We start from the raw sequence: 22,817 nt of genomic DNA, 5'->3' as shown, positions 1-22,817 counted from the left end.
GCAGTGGGTCTTCAGCAGCAGCCTTTGTGTTCATGTGACCAGCAGGCTGCCTCCACGACTGAGGACCTGCTACATTTTCTCCTTTAATCCTGCATTATTCGAGGCACATATTAGCTCCACTTTACAGATGAGGAAACCGAGGCTCAGGAAGGTTGATAAACTTGTTCGGGGTCACCCTGTGGGATCATTCCCAGCTCTGAGAGCAAAGGCTGTGCCCTTTCTTCACCTGCCTGACGTCACCCACCAAGGGCTGGAGATGCAGGGCCTGGGTGGCCCCAAAGCCATCCCCACCAACACCAGCAAACTTAATTGTAGGGATGATCAGAGCCAGGTGAGGAGTCCCTCCCTGCCACAGTGAATAGGACTCAGACGAACATAGGAGGCCCACAGTCCCCTCCTTACCCAGTAACCAAGCTCTTCTTATTCTGAATAAGGGGCTTATTCTGATAGTAAGCACTCCAGTGCCAAAACCGGCCCCATCCCACCTCAACAGTGATGGAGCGAAAGAAGACACCCTGGGGGGAAGAGGCCATTCCCTCCCTCCACCTCTGCCTCCTGTGAGCGGCACCCCGTGGTGGAAGCTGCGGTGCTACCAAGTTTCTCTTTACCCCTTTCAGGACAGGACAGAAGGACTCATGCTGGAGTGTGGGGGCGGCCAACTCCCTGCTGAGTTCCACTCTGGAGTTGCCTGTGGCTAAAGACAGGAAGCTCGGCCGGGCGCGGTGGCTCACGCTTGTAATCTCAGCACTTTGGGAGGCCGAGGCGGGCGGATCACGAGGTCAGGAGATCGAGACCACGGTGAAACCCTGTCTCTACTAAAAATACAAAAAATTAGCCGGGCGTGGTGGCGGGCGCCTGTAGTCCCAGCTACTCGGAGAGGCTGAGGCAGGAGAATGGCGTGAACCCGAGAGGAGGAGCTTGCAGTGAGCCGAGATTGCGCCACTGCACTCCAGCCTGGGTGACAGAGCGAGACTCCAATGCAAAAAAAAAAAAAAAAAAAAAAAAAAGACAGGAAGCTCACTTCCAGTGACTGTCCCCACAGGGTATAAAGGCCAGGCCTCCCTCCCCAGAATGGGGCAAATGTGAAAAATGAGGAAGAGAAGAGATTTCAAAAAATAACTATAAGGCCAGACTGTAGATGAGAATTAAAACACTTTCATCTAATGAGTTCTAAAAATATTGCCCTTTTTCAAATGTAGAAGCTTGTACTTTTTGAGAAAAAAAAAAAAAGAAGGCGGCTCAGGTCAGAAAAAGATTTTGACTTTTTCCTCTTAGGATTCTGGCAAACAGTGGATCTGGTAAATTTGCATCAAGTTGAAAGGTATATTTTAGTGATTTTCTGGGATTCCCTGAAATGAGTATTTGTAGCAAGAGGCCTAGAGAAAGTGTTTTGCTTGTTTCCTTCCTTGGAACACTGCCATTTGGTTTTATGGTCCTCCATCCCAAAGGACTGTGTGTCTCTCCCCACATCCATCTCCTTTCTGAGCAGGTGACTTGCACCCCACGCCCCCCTGTGTCTTTGCCTGTTTGCCTGTCTTCTTTAATTTGTGCCCTTCTGTCTCATGGTCACCTCTCTATTCCCTCCTCCTGTCTGCCCTGCTGGCCTGTAACCAGCTAAGATATGGAACAAATGCATGCTTTTATCTTGCAAAACTCAGTGTTCCTAATCTGTCGTCTCAAAAGAAAGCTACTGGAATGTCTTATGCTTATTTTTTAAACCCCTTAATGTAACGACCGTCTTCCCACGCCCCTGCGTCTCTGTTAAGACTCCAGAGGCTCCAGGTGCCAGTAGCCAGGATTTCTACCTGGCCTCGTTTTCGTCCTTACTGAAACCATGAGGCTCCTTGAGGAAGTGGATTTACCGGATGGGGAGCCCATAGCAAAACCAACCATATCAGTTCTGCTTCTATTTATGGGACCAGCAGGGACACTGCAAGTCCCTGCCTGGCCCTTTGCTGGGTCAGGATGGCTGCCTTGATGCTATTAAAGCTACGGAAGTGAACCAACGCAGATCCTCGTGCTAGCGCAGCCTATGGCACCGCAGTTAGGACTGCGTGGTTGGGGCGGCAGGATCTGAGCCAGAGTCCTTGCCAGTTGTGTGACTTGCCTCAAATGTTTTGGCCAGTCTATGCCTCAGTTTACCCACCTATGAAATAAGGCTACTGCAAGGGCCCACCATACCATGAAGCATGGATTTATACAAGTCCACGGCAGCTTCCACGATGGGCTTTTCCCACCAACCCAGCTGTGTTGAGCAAAAGAACCCCCAAATCAGGTTAAGGTCGAAACCAGCTGGAGAGCTTTGTGAGCGGCTGCAAGGGGGCATGTGCGGGTTATTCCTGCAAACACACCTAAGAAGCGCTCTCACCCGTCCTGCAGCCATCAGCATAGGAGCTGGGCTGGAGAAAGGAGAAAGTCTCTCACTCCGCAGCACTGGGAGGGTGAGTGGAAGCCACCAAGCACCACACACTGACCTCCCTGCCACGGCCCTACTCGCCCCTTCCTCTCTCCAGTTTGATGCCCTCCCCCACCCCACTGTCCCTTCTCTGCTGGCCTCTCCCAAGCCCTCTCACCCTTGCTGTGCACATGGCGGCCACACAGCGCCCTCTGTCACCTGCAGCCGGCACAGGTACGCTGGTCGGCTTGCATGCAAATCACTGCGGCTCCCTTCTCTACCCACCTCCCTTCCTCCACTCAGCATACAGCCTGAGACTTACATGCCTGCTCATTATTAACGAAACGTCTGTCTCCTCACAAGTAGCTCTGCCCGAGATGCTCAGACCCTCTTTCAGGGTTTAACCAAAAATCAGCGATCACTCACCCTCCCTAATTTAAGGAGCGAACCAAGCCCCTACTGACTTTGACTTTCATAACACTTGGCTTCTTTGCCCTGGCCCACTGGCCCAGCTCTCCCTCCGTTGGGGTCTCCTGTCTAAAAGCAGCGGGGTTACCCATCACACTTGTACGTCCGTGGGATCTTTGGATCTGTGACTTCCTTGTCATCGCTCTGGTGATTTAAAGGTGCTTTGAGGCAAGGTACTGACTGTTCTATCTCAGGGGTCCAGGGGTGGGCACGGAGCAAGGTAATAGCAGAGATTTAGAGGTGCTTTGAGGCAAGGTACTGACCGTTCTATCTCAGGAGTCCAGGGCTGGGCACGGAGCAAGGTAATAGCAGAACAAGAGATGGAAACAAGCTTGTTTCACATGCAATATGCTACTCTCTGCCCCCATGTGGAGTTACTTATTGAATAAACAATAATAATACTAAGAGCTAAAATTTAGTAGGTTCTTACTACAGTGCCAAGCTCTGGGACAAGACACTGCATAACTCTTACATGAACTCATTTAAACAGCACACCAGCCCTGTGCAATAGCTACTATAATATCTATGACATTAATATCATCCAGCACAGAAAATTTGCACACAGTCACGTGGCCAGTGAGTGACGGAGCCAGAAGCCCAGCCAGGTACTCTGACTTCAGGGCCTCCCTTCTTATCCCCTAAACAATATGAGCTCCAGCTGAGAAGTGGACTTCCAGTGTCCCAAACCTTTGCAGGGGACCCCTGAAGTCAGCTAGTTCAGGGTCCCCCCAACCCCCAGGTTAGGGGCAGAACTGAAACAGCCTCCAGCACGCCTTCCTCCGAGCTACATGCCATCATCCTAAACTTGCGTCTTGCTCCTTGTTCCTCTTTTCTGTCTGTCCCCAACCTCCTTGGAGACATGTCTGTGCTATTGTGCCGCCAAATATATTGGATGCCATATCCTTTAAAAATCCCATTTGCGGCCGGGCACGGTGGCTCATGGCTGTAATCCCAGCACTTTGGGAGGCTGAGGTGGGCAGATCACCTGAGGTCAGGAGTTTGAGACCAGCCTGGCCAACATGGCAAAACCCCATCTCTACTAAAAGTACCAAAAAAAAAAAAAAATTAGCCAGGCGTGGTGGCAGGCACCTGTAATCCCAGCTATTTAAGAGGCTGAGGCAGGAGAATCGCTTGAACCTGGGAGGCGGAGGCTGCAGTGAGCCGAGATTGCGCCATTGCACTCCAGCCTGGATGACAAGAGCGAGACTCCGTCTCAACAACAACAACAAAAAAATCCCATTTGCATCTTGCCCCACATCTTCTTGATATAGACGTAAGTGGAGGTGGGGAGGGTCTGAAGAGGGGGAAAGCACACCTACATTAATTAAATCACATATATGTAATTAACACATCTACAGGATTACCAGATAAAATACAGGATGCCCTGTTAAATGTGAATTTCAGATAAACATACTTACACTACCATTTTTTAATTTATCTGAAATTTACATTTAGCAGGGCATACTGTTCTTTGATTTGCTAAGTCTGGAAACCCTACCCGTATCCCAGCTCTGCTGCTTACTAGCTATGTGATGTTGGGCAAGTAGCTTAACTACTTTGTGGCTAGTTCCTCACCTCCAAAATATGCATCATCATTGTATCTACCTTATATAGAGTTGTGAGGATTAAAGGACATTTATAAAGTACGCCGAAGAGTTCTTGCTCTATGGTAAGCCCTATATCAATGTTAGCCATTATTCGTATTATTGGTGCTGTTTTTTTATGACTGCATCCAAGGCAATATACCAGGCAATGGGAGACAGGCAAAGAGGCGTCAAGACTCCTACCCTGCAACTGTAGGGAACCTGAAACAGGTCCACAAGTCAATGCAATATAGATGTGGTGAGGACCAGTGTAAGAGGTGCTCAGGTGGGGAGGGGGATTCTAATTCAGTGGGATCAGGCAAGGCACCAGGCAACATGTATTTATTAAGTGCTCACTATGGGCCAGACACTGTACTAAGTACTAGAGAGAGAATTTGGCAAGGACCAGCCCTCAAGGAGCTCACAGCGTCAGGGGAACAGCAGGCAGTAATGGCGCCAGGCACCACATGTACCTGCTGAGGTGGGCACATGGTCTCATGGCAGTGCAGAGGCTGCAGGTGGGAGAGTCAGGGGTTGAGACTGAGAGAAGACTTTCTGGAGGAGGCGACAACAGCCTGAGTCTTAAAGAATAACCAAGAGTTAACAAGGCATGACAGGCCTTTGAGCTGATTGAAAAGAGGCTGGGATTCCAGCCAGTTAAGACTCAGGCAAGGAGATTCCCAGCAAAGGGAACTCATAAGCCAAAGCGTGTAGTTGTAAAAGGGCAGGCTATCCTCATAGAAGAGTGAATGGTCACACAGGAGAAAGCTGCAGAGATGAGGCCTCACTGGAGAGAACTGGGGAAGGCCCCCATCATGAGGAATTGATTTTTGTGCTGGAGCAGTGGGAAGCATTGAGCATTGTGAGCAGCAGACTGAGCTTCCAGAATAGTCACCTGGCCATAGTGGAGGGAGAATGGATCGGAGGGAAGTGGAGAGACAGTTGATGCCGTGGGCCCAGTTCTGAATCAAACAGCAGGGGACTACTGGGTTACATCAGTTAGCTCTTGCTGCTGCAGGGGAGAAAAAGTAATATATTTTCCTCATTCATTACAAGGTTTGCAGCTGACACCCGTGTAACAAAAGATAGATTAACAAGAGAAAAGTGCAACAAATGTATTTAACCAAAGTTTTATGTGAGCTTTCAGAAATGAAGGCCCAAATGCCATGGGAAAATTGTGTATTTGTAGGCTTATGTTCAACAAAGAATGGGCAGCTGTGCAGAAATGTGATTGGACAAAAATGGGGGTATGACCTCATGGTAACAAACTGGAAGAACTTAGCAAGGCCTTGCTTGCATTCCTCTTGGAGTTCCTGTGCGCCATTTCTTTCCTCTGAGTATAGGGCAGGATCCCTCTGGAATGAGGATCTCATGACCTAGTTTCAGGGGAGATGGGTCAAAGAATTTTTTACAGCTAGCTCTCGCCTAGGAAGGCAGGGGATTGGAGAGTAACCTTTTTGCTTCTGCTGTTTTCTCCACTTCTAAGATGCAATATCTTGGAGTATTGTGTTCTGAGCGCAGATACTGCATAATAAACCACCCCAAAAATGTGAGTCAGCAATCTGGGCTGAGCTCAGCTGAGACAGCTCATCTCTGCTCCACATGGGGCTCACATGTGCCTTTGCAGCCCATAAGCAGTGTGTGCCTCAGTTGGCACAGAATGGAGGGGGCCCGGAGGGAGGGGATGCCAAGCCAGGCAGGGCGGCGTGGAATCACCCACAGGAGCAGCAGGGTCTTCACCCAGATCCCAGCAGGGCAAAGCAGGGAAAAGGACATAGACCTCTGCTTTACCAAGGGGACAATCTGGGACTTCTAAGTCCCAGCTGCCCTGCCCATCTATCGCCTTTCAAAGGAATGAGCCCAGTCTGCTTAGAGAACCAATAACATGCCACATCATACATCAGACCCTTTATAAAGCATTTTCTCATGTTACATCTTCCTTGACCCTGGCAACTATACAGTGAATCTGGTTTTGTCATTTTATTTCATATTTTACAAATAAGGACACTGAGGCACAGAGAGGCTAAGCAGTTTTCCCATGGCCACAAGCCAGTAAACATAGCACCCAGGATTTGAACCCAAGCTGCCCGACCTTCAAGTTAGCAAAGCAAAAGGAAAGGGGCAGGCCCAGCACAGTGGTTCATGCCTGTAATCCCAGCATTTTGGGAGACCAAGGCAGGTGGATCACCTGAGGTCAGGAGTTTGAGACCAGCCTAGCCAACATGGTGAAACCCCATCTCTACTAAAAATACAAAAATTAGCCGGGCATGATGGCGGGCACCTGTAATCCCAGCTACTCAAGAGGCTGAGGCAGGAGAATCGCTTGAACCCAGGAGGCGGAGGTTGCAATGAGCCAAGATCATGCCATTGCACTCCAGCCTGGGCAACAAGCAAAACTCCATCTCAAAAAAAAATAAAAAAATAAAAAATGGAAAGGGGCAATTGGGGAAAAGCGATTTACTCCAACAACTGCAGGTGGCTCTTATCCACAAGGAGGAATTGAGGTAAGAAGTGATGAAAAGCAAGGCTGAAGAGTCAGCAGTGGCCAAGAAGTTCAGACTATTTAGATGGCAATGAGGGACTTTCAGAGGATTTGAAACAGAGGAATGCTAGATATTCAGCACATGGTAGGTGAATTACTGGTTGACTGGATGGGTGAATATTCAGACTTTTGCAACAGTCACTCTGGAAAAGCGCAGAGGACTAGGAGGTGGAGGGGAGAAGCAGTATTATAATCCAAGCAAAAACTGATGATGGCTGAGCCAGGAAGCCTGTGGGAATGGAAAGAGACAAATCTGAGCGATACTTCAGAGGGTTAACCAGGCTGGTTGGCAAGTCAGGGTGACTGAGAGTGGAATCCAGAAAGAACCCCAGATTTCTGACTTGGTCCCTGAACAGTGGGGCCATTCTCCAAAATACAGAACATGGGGAGGGATGGGTGTCTAGGAGAGGTGGTGAGTGTGGTGTCCCACCTGCTGAGCTTCGAAGGCCCTTGGACAGTTGGGTCATGACTCTGGAGCTCAAGAGAGAGGTCTGCCCTGAGATGTTTCTTTGGAATTTATCAGCATAAAGATGTGAGTTGACTTCACAGAAAAGTGAAGGTTTTCCATTAGACAGTTTGTCAAATGAGATAGGGCCAGCAAGAGCTAACTAGGGAAGATCAGCATTTAAGGCGTGGGAAGAAAACAAAAAGTAACAACCAGAGAGGAAGGAGAAAAGCCAAGAGGGAATCCTGGAGGCCAATTTCAGATGTATCTATTCCCCGCCCAGTGTTATTTTCCTTCTAGTACTTATCAACACCTAACCTTATATTATGTATGTGTTTATTCATTTATTGTCTGTCTCTCCCACTAGAAGGTAAACTCCACTAGGGCAGAAGCTTCTTGTCCCTAGTGCTTAGAAAGGGCCTGGCGTATAGTAGGTGCTCAATACGAATTTCTCCCAAGATTGTTCGGCTACCACTGGGAAGCTGACTCTTAAAACCAGGTCACCTCCCTCTTGTCTCTGCATCCTGCAGTTCTGCATTATGGCCATTAGGTGGCGCATCTGTGTAAGTGAGGAAACCGGAGGCTGGGATTACACGCGGCCCAGAACCTGAGAACCGGGCAAAACCACAAAAGGGAGCAAGGAGTTGGACGGACTACAAACATCATTCGTCCTTTCCCTTAGCAGACATCGCCAAAGCACCAACTGCGAGCCAGGCTCATGCTTCCCGGGGCCCTCTGAAATTCAGATTGCGGGGAGGGAAGGGAGGAGAGTACCTGCCAGGTCTGAATGCCCCCTGGGACGGGCAGAGAGCCTGCTTCGCAGAACTGTAGGGCCAGGACAAAGGCAGGGGTTAATGAAAGGGCTGCTGCAGCTGCAGGGATAGTCTGGGAGCTGCTCTAACTCCAACAGAACATATTATAGGGTCAAAAAAACTCGGTCGGGCGCGGTGGCTCACGCTTGTAATCCCAGCACTTTGGGAGGCTGAGGCGGGCGGATCACGAGGTCAGGAGATCGAGACCATGGTGAAACCCCGTCTCTACTAAAAACATAAAAAATTAGCCGGGCGTGGTGGCGGGCGCCTGTAGTCCCAGCTACTCGGAGAGGCTGAGGCAGGAGAATGGCGTGAATCCGGGAGGCGGAGCTTGCAGTGAGCCGAGATTGCGCCACTGTACTCCAGCCTGGGTGACAGAGCGAGACTCCGTCCCAAAAAAAAAAAAAAAAAAAAAAACAAACTCGAGTGTAAATTCCAACTTCACCACTTATGGCTGTGTGATCTTTGCCAAGTAATTTGCCCTGAGTCTCAGCTTCTTAACCTATAAAATGAAGACCCTAATAGTCCCTGCCTCAAAAGATATTGAGAATAAAATAAGACGGCCTTGGCACAGCACTTTCACACAGCCACAAAGCTAAATATTATTCCTAAAAATTAGACATAATAACCAACATTTGTATAGACCTTTACAATGTTCTGTGTGTGTCTTTCGTATTGTAAGGTAATCCTCATGGTAACCCTGCAAGATAGGTATTTTTTATTATCTCACTTCCCAGATAAGAGGATTAAGGTTGTCAGATTATATAACTTGTCCACAATCATATGGCTCACAAAGTGATGGACTCAAGTCAAGTTCAGCTCAGCAAACGCATATGCCACCCTGTGCCCTGTGCAGCAGGCAGGCAGGCACTCTGCTGGGAGATGGGGATCCGGATGGAGATCATGGTTCAGGGAAGAGACACACACAGATTTCCATGGGATGTGGTAGCTAGTGAGTCAGGGGATGCCCAGGATGCTGTGGGATCATAGACAGAAGCCATATATACTTGGCCCAACTGGGAGATTCTAGAAAGGCCACTCAGAGAGGGTGCCCTCTGAACTAAGTCTCAAAGGGTGTGTAAGAGTGACCCAGGAGAAGACCAGTGGTCCAGAAGAACACCTGCATTCCAAGCTAAAGAAACAGCATACACAAAGGAACCTGTTCTGAAACAAGATCGTGTACCTCCAAAGCCAGTAAGCAGGAAGCAGTCTGCCCCTTTCTCTGGCCAGCCCCGGGGGAGCGAAGGGAGCAGGGAGCCTGTGAAGGGATCAAGGGTCCCCATACGTGCTCTTTGTCAAGCAAGCCTTCCCTTCGTAGCACTTGTCAGTTTGTCATGATTTCTACCTAGGAACCCTTAGAGCAGCACTCCTCTAGCTTGAAAATGTATGTGAATTGTCTGGGGTCTTTTCAAAGGCAGATTCTGACTTAGGAGGTCTGAGGTGGAGCACAAGAGTCTGCTTTTCTAACAAGCTCCCAGGAGGTGCCAAGGCTGCACACACGTCTGTCTTGGGCACTGGCCTGGAGTGGCAAGGGCCTCCCCATCAGCAATAAGACGGCAGGCCATGTATGGCTCCACTCAGCTATCATAGCCTCAGCTTGTGACATGGAGGAGAGAAAGGTTGGGAGGGAGGGAGGCAGGAGGGCAGGGCACATGGCAGGCTGACTGCAGGGCTGCAGCCGGGAACATGGGGATGGAGAAGATGCTAAAGGTGTGGGCGATGCACCCTGAGGCTTCGGCATCCTCCCTCCACTGTAGTCAGTGCTGGAACTCCTAGCACTGACTCTCCCAGAGCCCCTGGGGCTGCTGCAGAACAAAATCAAAGAACCCACAAACGTCCTTCTCCCCACTCAGCCAAGTGTCTCTGATCTGTCACACGCTCAGCCTGCCACCCTCTCCCATCCTATGTTCCAGACAAATCAGAGGACAGCAGCCACGGAGAAACAGGCTGAGAACCAGCTCCCAGCACCAAGCCCTCCTCAGCCAGGCTTCCCTCTCTCCAGGAGAGACAGGGAGCACCAACCCTGATACCACAGCAGCACAGAGTTCCTACAGTGCTGTCCCAGCTGGCCTCAGAAGGGCCCCCGCTTTGCCCTCCTCCCTCCCGCTACTCACCCAGCCCGCTCCCAACTGTACCCAATGCACACACACACGCAGGCACACACACACACATATTATATACACACACACAACACACACTTACATACACATGTATGCACATGCACACACATACATACACATATATACATGTGTATACACATGCATACACACATGTACATCTATATACACATATAGACACATACATATGTACATATACACATGCATACACGCATACACACATACACACATATACATTCATATACATATACACATATATACACATATGTACACACATATATACACATACGCACATATACACACATGTACACACATATATACACACACACACACACACAAGATTTAAAACGCTGACATCAGAAGCCAAAGCCCATAACTGCCCCCCCGGCCCCATCCCCACTCCCCTTCTGAGGGTCTTTTATTTAACAAATAATATTCAACAAATATTTCTTTACCACCTACTATGTGGTACAGCAATACCACAATGACCAAGATAGATAAGGTCTTTGTTGTCCTTTCTAGAACAGTGACAGATAATAAATGAACCCAGTGATCCAGAAAGTGCAGGGGTGGGTGGTGGAGAGTCACTGAGGGGCTCTTGAAGCTGCACCTTCATTGACAGGAAGAGCCAGCAGAGTGAGGAACAGAAAAGAGCATTGCAGACAGAGAAGAGCAGGGCGAGCCCGGCCCCGGAAGGAACTGGGTTCGCTGAGCAGCAGAGAGGCAGTGGGGCCAGGGCCTGCTGCGAAAGGAGTGGCTGGAACAGACTGAGCCCCCAGAGGCAGCGAGGGCCGTAAGTGCTAGTGCTTGCAGGCAACACCTACTCTCCTTCAGCAGGAAGCCCCCGGAGGGTTTGGTGTTCGTGATAGACCCACTCTGCCAGCTTTGTGGGGAACTCGCTGCTCATCGAGTTAAATGAGAACCAGTCTTACTCTCCAAAGGGCTGGGTGTCTGTGAGGTTCTCCACCATGTAGTATGGGGGCAGGAGGGTGGCGCTGCTGGTTCCCCACCCCTCCAGCTGCCACTGATCAGCCATGCTCAGAGACCAACCATCCCAGGCTGATGGAGCATTGAGGAATTCCTGGAAGCCCAGCCAGGTCCCAGTTGGGCGACCAAGTGAACACTGGAGGAAATTCCCTCAGTGTTGTCCTTGTCCTGGCACCAAGAGAGTTTTTCCAGCCTGCTCAGACGAGGCTGGCCAACCTGGCAAGCCACCTCTTAAAAAAAAGGGGAGTATAGAGGTTGGAGAGAACCTTAGTGCGTGAAACAGATGAAAGCTTTACCTCTCCAGTTAGAGCCAGGATGTGCGTCCCAAGCTCACCCTCACCCTTCTTCGCTCTCTTCACTGGTAACTTTGGGTCAGCCTCTTGTGCTCTCTGGCCTCAGTTTCCCTCCCCCCATGCCACCTCTCCACCCGAGACCCCATTGCCTTTGGCAGCAGAACTTGGGGAAAGCTTTTGGGGGCTCCCTCCCACACACAGGGAAAGGGACGGGTGCCCCCACTGCCCACCCACACAAGGCAAAGTCAGCAGAGCTGGGCAGGGAGGGGCAGAGCAGCGAGGGAGACTGAAGCTGCCTGCTCCAGTCCTAGCCAACGGGAGAGTAAACTGTGTTTCTTTCGGAATCAATGTCCCAGGAGCCAGCTCGGTGCAGGAATGTCACTCAGCCGCCCCCAGCTAAGGCCACGCTATGGCCTCTCAGGCCGGCTTCCAGCTCTGGGGACCCACTCTGCTTGGGATCCGCTCAGCCCTCCCCAGGCCTCAGTGCCCCAACAGTTAATGCCATTTTTTTCCTGACTGACAACAAGCATGACACCAAAACAGTCAACTATTTTTATCTCCGGATTAATCACGAAAAGGCTAACGCTTCCACCTTCCTTGTGATTAAAAATTAGAAGCCCAAACTCTACAGTGGTTGAGGATAATAACCAATCCTGCGAGGGGGTGATGAATAATACATCTCCAGGCAGGGACCCATCCGAAACTTCCTCCCCTCGCCACTGCCTGGCCCAGCCTGGCCCAGTCTGAATGGGGAGGTAATGAGGAGCCCCCCTTCCACACCAGACACAGCTGCCAAGAGCGACTGCTGATTTCTCTTCAGCCTGCTGGCCCCCAAACATCCTCCCTCCTCACCAACCCCCACCCCACCCCAGCCCCCACCCCCATCTGGTGTGCAGTGAAGCGAAGACCAATCAATAATGCATGGCTACATGAATACCCAGCGTGATAACCACTTATTTGGGAAGATGTAATCAGGCCCCATTCTGAGGGTGGATGTATGTGCGCCTGAGCACTCCCACAACACGCCCCACTCCCTCCTCCCTCATCCGCGCTGCCTCTAATCCGATATTCCAGTAACACAACACTCCAGCCACAAGGAGGAAGGGCCCGTCCTCTGGGTCTTGGATTCTCGGGAAGGCCTTGGTGGCTGCACTGTGCTCAGAGCAAGCAGAGGCTCCTGCACCTCAGCCCAGAGCCCAGAGCCCAGATCCCAGAAAGCTGGGTCCTGCCATAGGACCCCCTGGGGAGCTCACCAAAATCCTGATGCCTGGGGTCCCCTCCAGAGACTGGGACTTCGCTGCTCAAGGTGTGGCCCGCAGCGAGGTTTTAAAACCTCTGCAGAGGAGCATGCAGTCAAGGCTTCAAACCCCGTCCAAGGCCCAGTAAATGTCCGTGCTGGAGAGCCGTCAGCTCCCAGATCCTCCGAGCTCTCACGTCTGCACCTAAAGCCACTCTGAGAGAAGGGGCTTCCTGCTCCACCCTCTGCTCTTAGGCACTTTCTACAGTCACTGGGAAGGCTGACGCCTCAGGTATCCAGGCTGTCCCCAGGGCTCCACGTGGCTCTTTTTCCAGGCCCTCAGCTAGCTCATGGAGCCTGAGCTCCTCCATCCTGGTCCGGGAGGCTGCCTTGAAGAAAGAAGCGTGAAGGCTGGCCACCTCTGAGCCCTGCTCTTCCTGCTGGAAGGCCCCCGCCCACCACGTGGAGATGCAATTCCCCTCCTCCGCAAGCGGCTGCACCCACCCCCACTGGGTGGAAAGCCCTGATCCGCCTCCCTTTTGCCCTGTGGCCACGCCCACCCCAAGGAGGCCCGTGGGCACTAATGAAGGGTGTGGGGTGGGCGGCTGGGGGGTCGTCGTCTCCATCCATCCCATTCCCACCTGCTTCCTCCGGGCCTCCTGGCTCCAGAGCCCAGGGCCAGGTGGGTTGCATGAGGCAGACTCTGTTCCTGAGCCAGGATCTCGGTGGAGTCCGGGGCTCGCTGCACCTGGGGTCAGTGATGTGTTCTCAGAAGCCCTGGGAGGTTGTTTATTCCTCAGGAAATGGCACTGCTGTACTCTTAGTGTGGGAGCAGGCCTCCAAGGCGGGGCAGGGGGGCAAGGCAGCTGGTCTGAAGGTTTGCTTCTTGGCTTCTTCCCAGGCCCCCATGGGGGCTTCCCGTCCCTCCTGGAGCTTTCGGAGAAGCCGGAGTGGACTGGGAGAGCGGCTGATGGGGCAATGCCCTGGGAAGGGGAGGGAAGCTGCCATTCAGGCTGAGGCTGGAAGCCTGAGCCAGCGGAGTCAGGACGGGCCCGGAGCTGTGACTATTCAGCTCTGAACTTCTCCAACCCAGAGCCCCGAGCACAGAGCCTGCATAGAAGGGCGGGCTTTCTCTGGCCACCAGGCAGAAAGGACCCTTTGTGCTGGGTCCCGAGGCCCCCATTATCCAACTACCCCTTCTGTGTTTGCTGTGTACACAGACAGCTCACATCTTGATGTGTCCGGAGGCCCTGGGCCTCTCTCAGCCTCCAGAGCTGGTGGGCCCAGCCTCTCCTGAGACCCTCAACGTGTCCCCAAGCACAAGCATGGGAATCAGCCCTGTGTCCTAAGGCAAGGCACTTCACATCTCTGGGCCTCTCCCCCAAACCGTGATCATCCACCATCCTTCGGCCCATGGTCCTCATGGGAATCAAAGGGGTGACTCCAGTGGGGCCAGCAAACGTTAGTGGAGCTTCCCCAGGCACAGGGCTCTGTGCTGGGAACCGTGAAGACCATGCTCCGACGTGGACGTCCCCTCCTGGCACTCAGGATCCCTTGATGGGAGCCTTCATCTCTGACCCTGCTACAAAATGCAGTGGGAAGGCTGGAACAGGAGAGAATCAGGCTGCCTCTGGGGACAAAGGGGCTGGAGCCACTCTGGAGGAGTGAGGAGCTCAGGAGATGCCAGCGCTTACACAGCCCTCCGAAGTACTGGCTCCACCGTGAAGGGCTGCCCTGTACCCTGCTCCCTGCCAGGGAAGGGGCCGGCCTGGTGCTCCCAGGTTCCCTGGGCCTGGCCTCCAACCCTGGCTCTGCCACTGCTGGAACTCGGCTTCCAGATCTGTGTCAATGGGGTGATAATGTTGACCTCACCAGACTGTTGTGAGGACTAACTCAGACAGCAGGTGTGACAGTGCTTCATTTAAAGAAAAAAGAAAAGCTGGGCGCCATGGCTCACACCTGTAATCCCAGCACTTTGGGAGGCTGAGGCAGGTGGATTACCTGAGGTCAGGAGTTCGAGACCAGCCTGGCCAACATGATGAAACCCCGTCTCTACTAAAAATACAAAAATTAGCCAGGTGTTGGCTGGGCATGGTGGCTCAGGCCTGTAATCCCAGCACTTTGGAAGGCAAGGCAAGCAGATCACCTGAGGTCAGGAGTTCAAGACCAGCCTGGCCAACATATTGAAACCCCATCTCTACTTAAAATACAAAAAAAAAAAAAAATTGCTGGGCCTGGTGCCACGTGCCTGTAGTCCTAGCTACTTGAGAGGCTGAGGCAGGAGAATTACTTGAACCTGGGAGGCAGAGGTTGCAGTGAGCCGAGATTATGCCACTGCACTCCAGCCTGGGTGACAGAGAGAGACTTCATCCTGAAAAAAGAAAAAAGAAGAAGTTAAAAAGAAGCCACAGACATCGCCTGGGCCACAGAGTTCTGCTTCTGGGTCTGGGAGTGCAGGCTGAGGCTGCTGGCCCTGTCCCCTCTCGGCAGGCCCTGAGCAGGGATGCGATGACTGGGGGGAATATCCTCCACCGTAAGCACGCAGTGCACATGTCAGGGATCACTGCGGGTGCTGCTGTCATCGTTACGGTACAAGCGGATGATGCGTTTTATTAATGTATGATAATTATTGTTTGTCGTCACCTCCACAAAATCCTCCCAGCCTGCCTGCCGTCCTCCTCGAGGAGGCAGCCTCGGCCTGACCTCGCTGCTTCTCTTCCCACAGTGCCGCCTGATGACCCCGTCATCCTGGGGGGCCCTGTGATCAGCCTGCGTGCAGGGGACCCCCTCAACCTCACCTGCCACGCAGACAACGCCAAGCCTGCAGCCTCCATCATCTGGTTGCGAAAGGGAGAGGTCATCAATGGGGCCACCTACTCCAAGGTGAGGCCTGAAGGGGAGGGGGTGGGTGTGGATGGGCTTCAAGGGGAGTGGGTGGGGAGGGGGCTAGGTAAGGAGGGGGCTAAAAGGAGTGGGGACTGGATGAGGAGGGGACTAGGAGGGGTGGAGGTTAACTAGAGAGGGGGCTAGGTTGGGGGCTAGATGGGGGGGCTAAGAGAAGAGGGACTGGGGGTTAGCTAGAGAGGGGGATGGTGGGGGGCTGGTTGGGAGGGGCTGGGGGAGTTAAAGAGGGGGATGGTGGGGGGGCTGGTGGGGAGGGGGCTAGGGGGTTAGCTAGAGAGGGGGATGGTGGGGGGCTGGTTGGGAGGGGCTGGGGGTTAGGTAGAGAGGAGGATGGTGGGGGCTGGTTGGGAGGGGCTGGGGGGGTAGGTAGAGAGGAGGATGATGGGGGCTGGGCAGAGGGGCTGTGGGGGGTTAGGTAGAGAGGAGGATAGTGTGGGGCTGGTTGGCAGGGGCTGGGGTATTAGGTAGAGAGGAGGATGGTGGGGGGCTGCTGGGGAGGGGCTGGGGTTAGGTAGAGGGGGTATAATGGGGGCTGGATGGGGAGGGAACCAGCTCCCCTGTCTCTCTGCAGCTGTCCCTTTTGGTCTCTCTCACTCTTTGTCTCCCTGTATCTTTTCTTGCGCTCTCACTCTGTGTCACTTTTTCTCGCTCATGCTGTGGTTCTCCTACTCATTTATATGTGTGTCCATCCTTTTATCTGACTTGTGCGATCTCTCTCTCTCTTTCTATCTCTCTATCTATCTATGTCCTAGGGTAACTGCTGGGGAAGACCCTAACAATAGGCCATGGTCAGACGAGGAGACTCAGGGACAGTGGTGGCCAGGGTCTGGGGGTGCAGATAAGATGCAGGCTGCAATCACGGTCTGAATGTTTGTGGCTCCCTACATTTCTGTGTCAAGATCCTAACCCCGAAGTATGAGGAGGTGGGGCCTTTAGGAGATGATCAGGTCATGGAGTGTAGTCTCCTAAATGGGATCAGTGCCCTTACAAAAAAGAGGCCTGAGGGAGACCCCTTGTCCCTTCCCCGTTGTGAGGACACAGTGAGAAGAAGGCATCTATGAACCGGGTGTCTGTCCCTCAATAGACAACAAATCTGCCTTGATCTTGGACTTCCCGGCCTCCAGAACAGTGAGAAATAAATTTCTGTGGTTTATAAGCCACCCAGTTTATGGTATCTTGTTAAAGCAGCCCAACTGGGCTAAGACAGATGCCTAGTTATATTTGAGTTTCAGAAAAATAATAACTTTTTAACGTAAATATCTTCCAAATACTGCATGGGACATACTCATAAGCCATACTTATACTAAAGAAAGTAGTCATTATATATCTGAAATTCACATTTAACTGAGTATCCTGTATTTTATTTGCTAAATCTGGCCACTTTCCAGGGCTGCCAGGTGAAGCTGTTTAGGCTCCACCATCTCCAAGGTGCCTGGCTCAGGGGCCAGGGAGGGCGGAAATCCAGCCCATAATCCCTTACCCAACAGCCCTTGCCCTGCTGTGTCTACCAACAGGGGTTCTTGTCTCTAATTCACACACGATACCAAGGGCTGGAAGCACCCTGAACTGGCCCCCGTATTAATTGTGTTTTTAAACTGTTGTGTATTTTATGATGCTTTGACATCTGGGGCCTTGCAGACCCAGGGAAGGACCAGGGTAAGCTAATGCCTGGAGATAGCGAGCAGGCTTTATATCAAAGGAGACCGACCAATCCGGAGCTCAGGCCCCCACAGCGTTTATTCATCAGGCTCTATAGTCCAGGACACTAAGCCCCTACCCTAAATCTCCCCAGGGCCACACATCAGACCACCCCTACAGCTCAGGGCCCAGGGAAATTATTCAAGCTAACCAATCCTAAACCTGCTGAACCACCAACCCTACCTCACCATTCCTTCCTGTGAAAGCAAGCCACAACAGACGCTCTGCCCACACTTTCCCCACACCTCCCACCCCGGCCCCAACTGACCCTGGGGCCTCCCCTTCCTCTGGGAACTATGAGTAGCAAACTGTCTTTTCTTTTTTATTATTTATTTATTTATTTATTTATTTTTGAGACAGAGTTTCACTCTTGTTGCCCAGGCTGGAGTGCAATGGCATGATCTCGGCTCACGGCAACCTCCACCTCCTGGGTTCAAGCGATTCTCCTGCCTCAGCCTCCAGAATAGCTGGGATTACAGGCATGCACCATCATGTCCAGCTAATTTTTTTTTTCTTTTTTTGTATTTTTAAAAGAGACGGGCCGGGCGCGGTGGCTTACGCTTGTAATCCCAGCACTTTGGGAGGCCGAGGCGGGCAGATCACGAGGTCAGGAGATCAAGACCATGGTGAAACCCCGTCTCTAGTAAAAATACAAAAATATTAGCCGGGCGTGGTGGCGGGCGCCTGTAGTCCCAGCTACTCGGAGAGGCTGAGGCAGGAGAATGGCGTGAACCCGGGAGGCGGAGCTTGCAGTGAGCCGAGATTGCGCCACTGCACTCCAGCCTGGGCGACAGAGCGAGACTCCGTCTCAAAAAAAAAAAAAAAGAGACGGGGTTACTCCATATTGGTCAGGCTGGTCTCAAACTCCCAACCTCAGGTGATCCACCTGCCTCGGCCTCCCAAAGTGCTGGGATTACAGGACTGAGCCACCACGCCCGGTTGCAAACTGTCTTTTCAACGGCAGTTGTCTCCTGATCTGTTGGCCTCCCTCTACCTGAATAAAAACAAAATTCCAGGTACATTTTTAAACAGCCCCCACCCAACTCCACTCAACAAAACTGTGCATGGAGTCCCAGATGGGGTTAATGTACCACAGTCTCTAAGATGAACGGGGCCTTACAAGACAGCTGGGCCAACCTCTTTTGTCTGCAGCTAGAAAATTGAGGCCTGGTGGGGAGGTGACTGTCCTCAGTGGTGCAGTGGGCAGTGCCAGGCCTGGAACCACAACCTCCTGACACCCTGGCCTCTGCCCTTGCCCATGCTCCTCCTAGGGCAAGCCGGCCCCCCAAGCTCTGCAGCTGGGGTCCCAGCCTCCAGAACGCCCACTCGCCTCAGGTCCGAGGGTTTTCCTCGGCCTCCGAGACTGGGGAAATACACGGCCTGGTTCCTCCCACCCACAAGTCCTCTAAGCGGTCCTGGAAAAGATAAGCAGGGCCTTGGCCGTCCGAGGAGGATGTGAGGCAGGACCCTCCCCACTCTGAGGGTGTGTCCTTCCTGTCCCAAACTGACCACCTGCCAAGAAGTCACTTCAGGGCTGCCGATCAAAGCACCCAGCACCTGGTGCCAAAACCCAGGGCAAACTCCTTCCCTCAGACACAAGTCCAGGGGGAGGGAGGGGTGGCTGCCTCTTGGAAGACAAGCCTCTCGCTTATGTCCTGGGCTGAAGCCACCCTGTCGTGTTAGATAATACAAGGATATGACACAGAGACAGAATTGTCCAGAGGAGAATGAAAAGGAAGGACAGGGGCTTTCCTTCCAGTCTGAGCACCTGTCCTGTCCCTCCCTGAAGTTGGGCCAACCTGGCCCCTGGCAGGGTCAATGTCCTGCAGAGGACACATGCCATCAGGTGGAGAGAGAGGCCAGGGTCACTCTGCTGGACCTGTCCCAGGATCACCTCGAGCTCAACGTGTCGCCCTTGTCTACATGGTGAAGGCCCCTCAGACAGCCTGGTACCATACTACTGCACAGCAGGGGGGGTGACCCCGTCCATGCTCCTGGGCCTGTGACGGGAACAGCAGTGCCAGGCAGCCCCAGGCCTGGGTTCCCGGTGCCACTGCATAACCTCAGGCAACTCGCTCCCTGGGCCTCTGTTTCCTCGTCTGCAAAATGAAGGTGTTGGATCAGACGCTCCAGAAGGGAAACAGATTCCTCAGGGGACAGTCACCTCACATGGTCTCCTGCCCCTCTGTGGCTTGTCCAGGGAGCAGCAGAGGCCTGAGACCCTCAGTGTGTCCCTGGACATGAGCATGGGAAGAGGCCCTGTGTCCCAAGGCAAGGCACTTCATTTCTCTGGGCCTCTCCTCCAAACCATGGTCATCCACCATCCTAACTGTCCATCCCACGGCCAGTGGTTCTCATGGAGACCAAAGGGGTGACCAGCGGAGCCAGCACACGTCAGTGGAGCTTCCCCAGGCACGGGGCTGTGTGCGGGGCAGGTAGAAGCTACAAGCCTGTGATGTGGAGTATACCCATTAGGGTGCACAATCCGGGGCTCCTATGGAGCAGGCTCTAGGGGCTGTCCGAGCCGACCCCTCTGCTTCCCCTCCCAGGGCCCCAGCCCACCCCCTCCTCCCCCAGGGCTGCAAGGAGGCCTGTCATAGGCCAGCAGCACTCCTGACTTCCCCAGAGAGGCTACATATGAGGAGGGGCCGGAGCATCAGCCGCAGAGAGAAAGAGAAGCTGGGAGCACACACAAAATCAGGCAGCCTTCAAGGACCCCAGAAAAGACCCCTCAGGGCAGCCCTGGCTGCTGTCGAGTTTGACGCCCTCAGTGGCTGTTGCATGGTGGATGATTATCCCCATGGGCTCAGGAGCTGGCAGCCTGAATTTGGATCCGGGCTCTGCCACCTTCCAGCTGTGTGACCTCACCTTGCCGTGTCTCCCTGTCCTTGCCATACAATGGGAACGACAGCAGCACCCACTTCAAGGGGTGCTTGTGAGGACTGAATGAGAAACATGCCTGGCACATAGAGAGCTTGCAACAAGCACGGCTGTTGGGATTGTCACTCCCTCACTGGATCCACACGGCTGCAAGGTCCACTCTGCTGTGGACCTTGCATTTCCTGTATGCAGACATCGGTGTCATATTTAGGCTGGCCACATGGTTCTGAAGGCCTAGCTCAAACCTGGGATCCATAACATAACATGGTGATGTCACCCTCTGCCTCAGTTTCCCCAGCTGCAAAATGCAATGATAATGATCACGGATGTCTGTTAGGGTTGCAGAATGACTTACAAGAAATTATGCATCAGAAGCACCCTGTCAAGGGCAGGAGTAAGGACTGGATAAATGTGAGCTACTATTATTGGCTCCTGTCCCACAGGGGGAACCCCAGTTCCCTGCCCCAGGGGTCATACAGCTATTTCATAAACTACCAGGCCTGTTCTCAAGTTTCTGGGTTGCTCACCGACCATTCTCTCTGTGACTGCACCATGGGACCAGTAGGGGAGGGATGAGCCTCGGCCCTGGGGGGCACCAGGCCCCTTCCCCAGGAGGAAGGGCAGGAGAGGAAGCACCCAGCCCCTCCCCCAGCACAGGCTGGCCATGCTTCTCCTTAACAGGCCACTGTCACAGCCTCCAGGGTGTGGGGCGAGCCACACTGCCGGATGGGGCCTTGGGCAGTGCCCACTGCAGGCTCCCAGGGAGTGTTGGCTGCAGAGGCACGGAGCAGGGAAAGGCCCCTCCAAGCTTCTTCCTGGAGACTCAACCCTGGGCCGTCTGGGGACAGTGGGTTCCTCCCCTGTTCCTCATACTTCTGAGGGCCCGGCACCAGAGTGGAGACCACATTCTTTCTTCTGGAAAGCCCCCCCCGCAAGTCCACGCAGCAGGGGAGGAAGGATGGGTTATGGAAGAGGAGAGGCAAGAGGACAGGCTGAGCCCAGAAAGAACCCTTCCTAAGAGCAGCTTCCTGCCAGGCAGGAGGGTTGCAAGGTCTTAGCACGCACAGTCGTGTCTGTGTCTACTTGGAGCCCCTTGCCCTCTACCCCTACCACCAGGACCACTGGCCTCGCCTTTTACCACCTTTGCTAAGAGGAGCTCTGGAGACCGCACTCAGGAAAGGGATAAGTGCCCACATGCGCAGGGCCCTCACCCTGCACCGGGCACCCCCTCCCTGGTCATTCACCCATCACCCTGCACCTATCTGCCCAGCTTAGGGGCCTAGAGTCTCTACTGGGTGTGGCCAAGGCTCATCCTGGCCTTCTCCGTGAAGGGCACCCCTCTGGCCTCTGGCCTCAAGGCTGGATGCAGAGACTGGAGCAAACAGCGCTGTGCATCCTCCACCTGGCCCACACATCCTTATTCAATCCAGGTGGCAACCAGCCCACGTGGAGCCCCAAGCAGCTATCAAAAGGGGAAGCAGAGCCATGATTTTTTTTAAAAAAAAAAAAAAAAAAAGGACCCAGCAGGTAGGGAAGGTGAGTTGGGGAGAAGCGAGGCCGCCTTGTTGCCAGGCAATCAGGCCTGCTCTTGGCCTTTCCAGCTTGCATATCAATGAGCATCCCACATTTAGCACCAGTGCTTGGGCCCCCACCCCCTGCCTGCCCTCCAGCCCACCCATCTCTGAGAGCTCAGCCTGGCTCTCCACTGCCCAGCGGAAGCCCTGGGGGCTTTGGAAAGAGCAGAGTGGCCAGCCACGGCCACCCAAGCAGGAAAACCACGGGGTGGGGTACACTGTGTACACCACGCCTGGGAAGACCAGCCTCGCAGGCCAGTGCTGGGAAACTAGAGAGGTGAGTGCCAAATCCCTGCCCTTAGGGAGGGGCAGTGGGGGTGGGTGCACAGTCCTGAGGCAGCATCTGAGCAGGCAGCATCCAGAGAGAACCTGGGGCCCCGCACGGTCACAGTAGTCAGTGGACAGAGGCCCATGAACACCCATAGACGAAAACAGGTACGCGCACATACCCATGGGGGTGTATGCCCCGGCATGCTCGTTCCTGGACACATGCGGCGCACACGCCATCTATACGCCTGGCCCTGGCCCATATCTGTGCACACAGGGGCTGGGTCCTTGGGGACCCTCGGGAGCCACCATGGCACTTACATGAGCAACCTGGGCGACCCAGGGGCTGGCAGCACATTGGTGCTTACCACTGGAGGGAGGCCTTGGAGACGGTGGTCCCCGAAGCAAGTGGCCCACCATGCATAACGCACTTCCTTCCGGAGCTCACCTGCATCGCGTGAAGCTTTCTGAAGCAGGAGGTGGGAGGTTCAGTGCCCATGGTGCGTCCCCAGAGCCAAGCTCGGTGAAGGGAAGCAGGGAAGGGAGGGGCGGAGCGGAGCTGCGACTAGAACCTGCAGATGATAGAATGTTCGCCTGGACAGTACCTTCAAGGCT

The 22,817-nt window shown here is 53.4% G+C and overlaps 1 protein-coding gene across 6 annotated transcripts in view; it reads left to right on the top strand.

Annotated features, from left to right (window-relative positions):
- The window catches only part of KIRREL3 (kirre like nephrin family adhesion molecule 3), a 574,748-nt gene that overhangs the window by 508,378 nt on the left and 43,553 nt on the right, over positions 1-22,817 (top strand). For all 6 annotated transcript variants that reach the window (XM_055273675.2, XM_055273678.2, XM_055273676.2 and 3 more), the window contains one exon: positions 15,605-15,762. In XM_055273675.2, coding sequence (XP_055129650.1) covers positions 15,605-15,762 — 158 coding nt within the window. The remainder of the gene's footprint in view (positions 1-15,604; positions 15,763-22,817) is intronic.

This window comes from Symphalangus syndactylus, chromosome 3 (assembly GCF_028878055.3).
Source record: "Symphalangus syndactylus isolate Jambi chromosome 3, NHGRI_mSymSyn1-v2.1_pri, whole genome shotgun sequence".
Lineage (NCBI taxonomy): Eukaryota > Metazoa > Chordata > Mammalia > Primates > Hylobatidae > Symphalangus > Symphalangus syndactylus.
The sequence above is the reverse complement of the archived record's forward strand: the minus strand, read 5'-3'. Positions and strand labels throughout refer to the sequence as shown.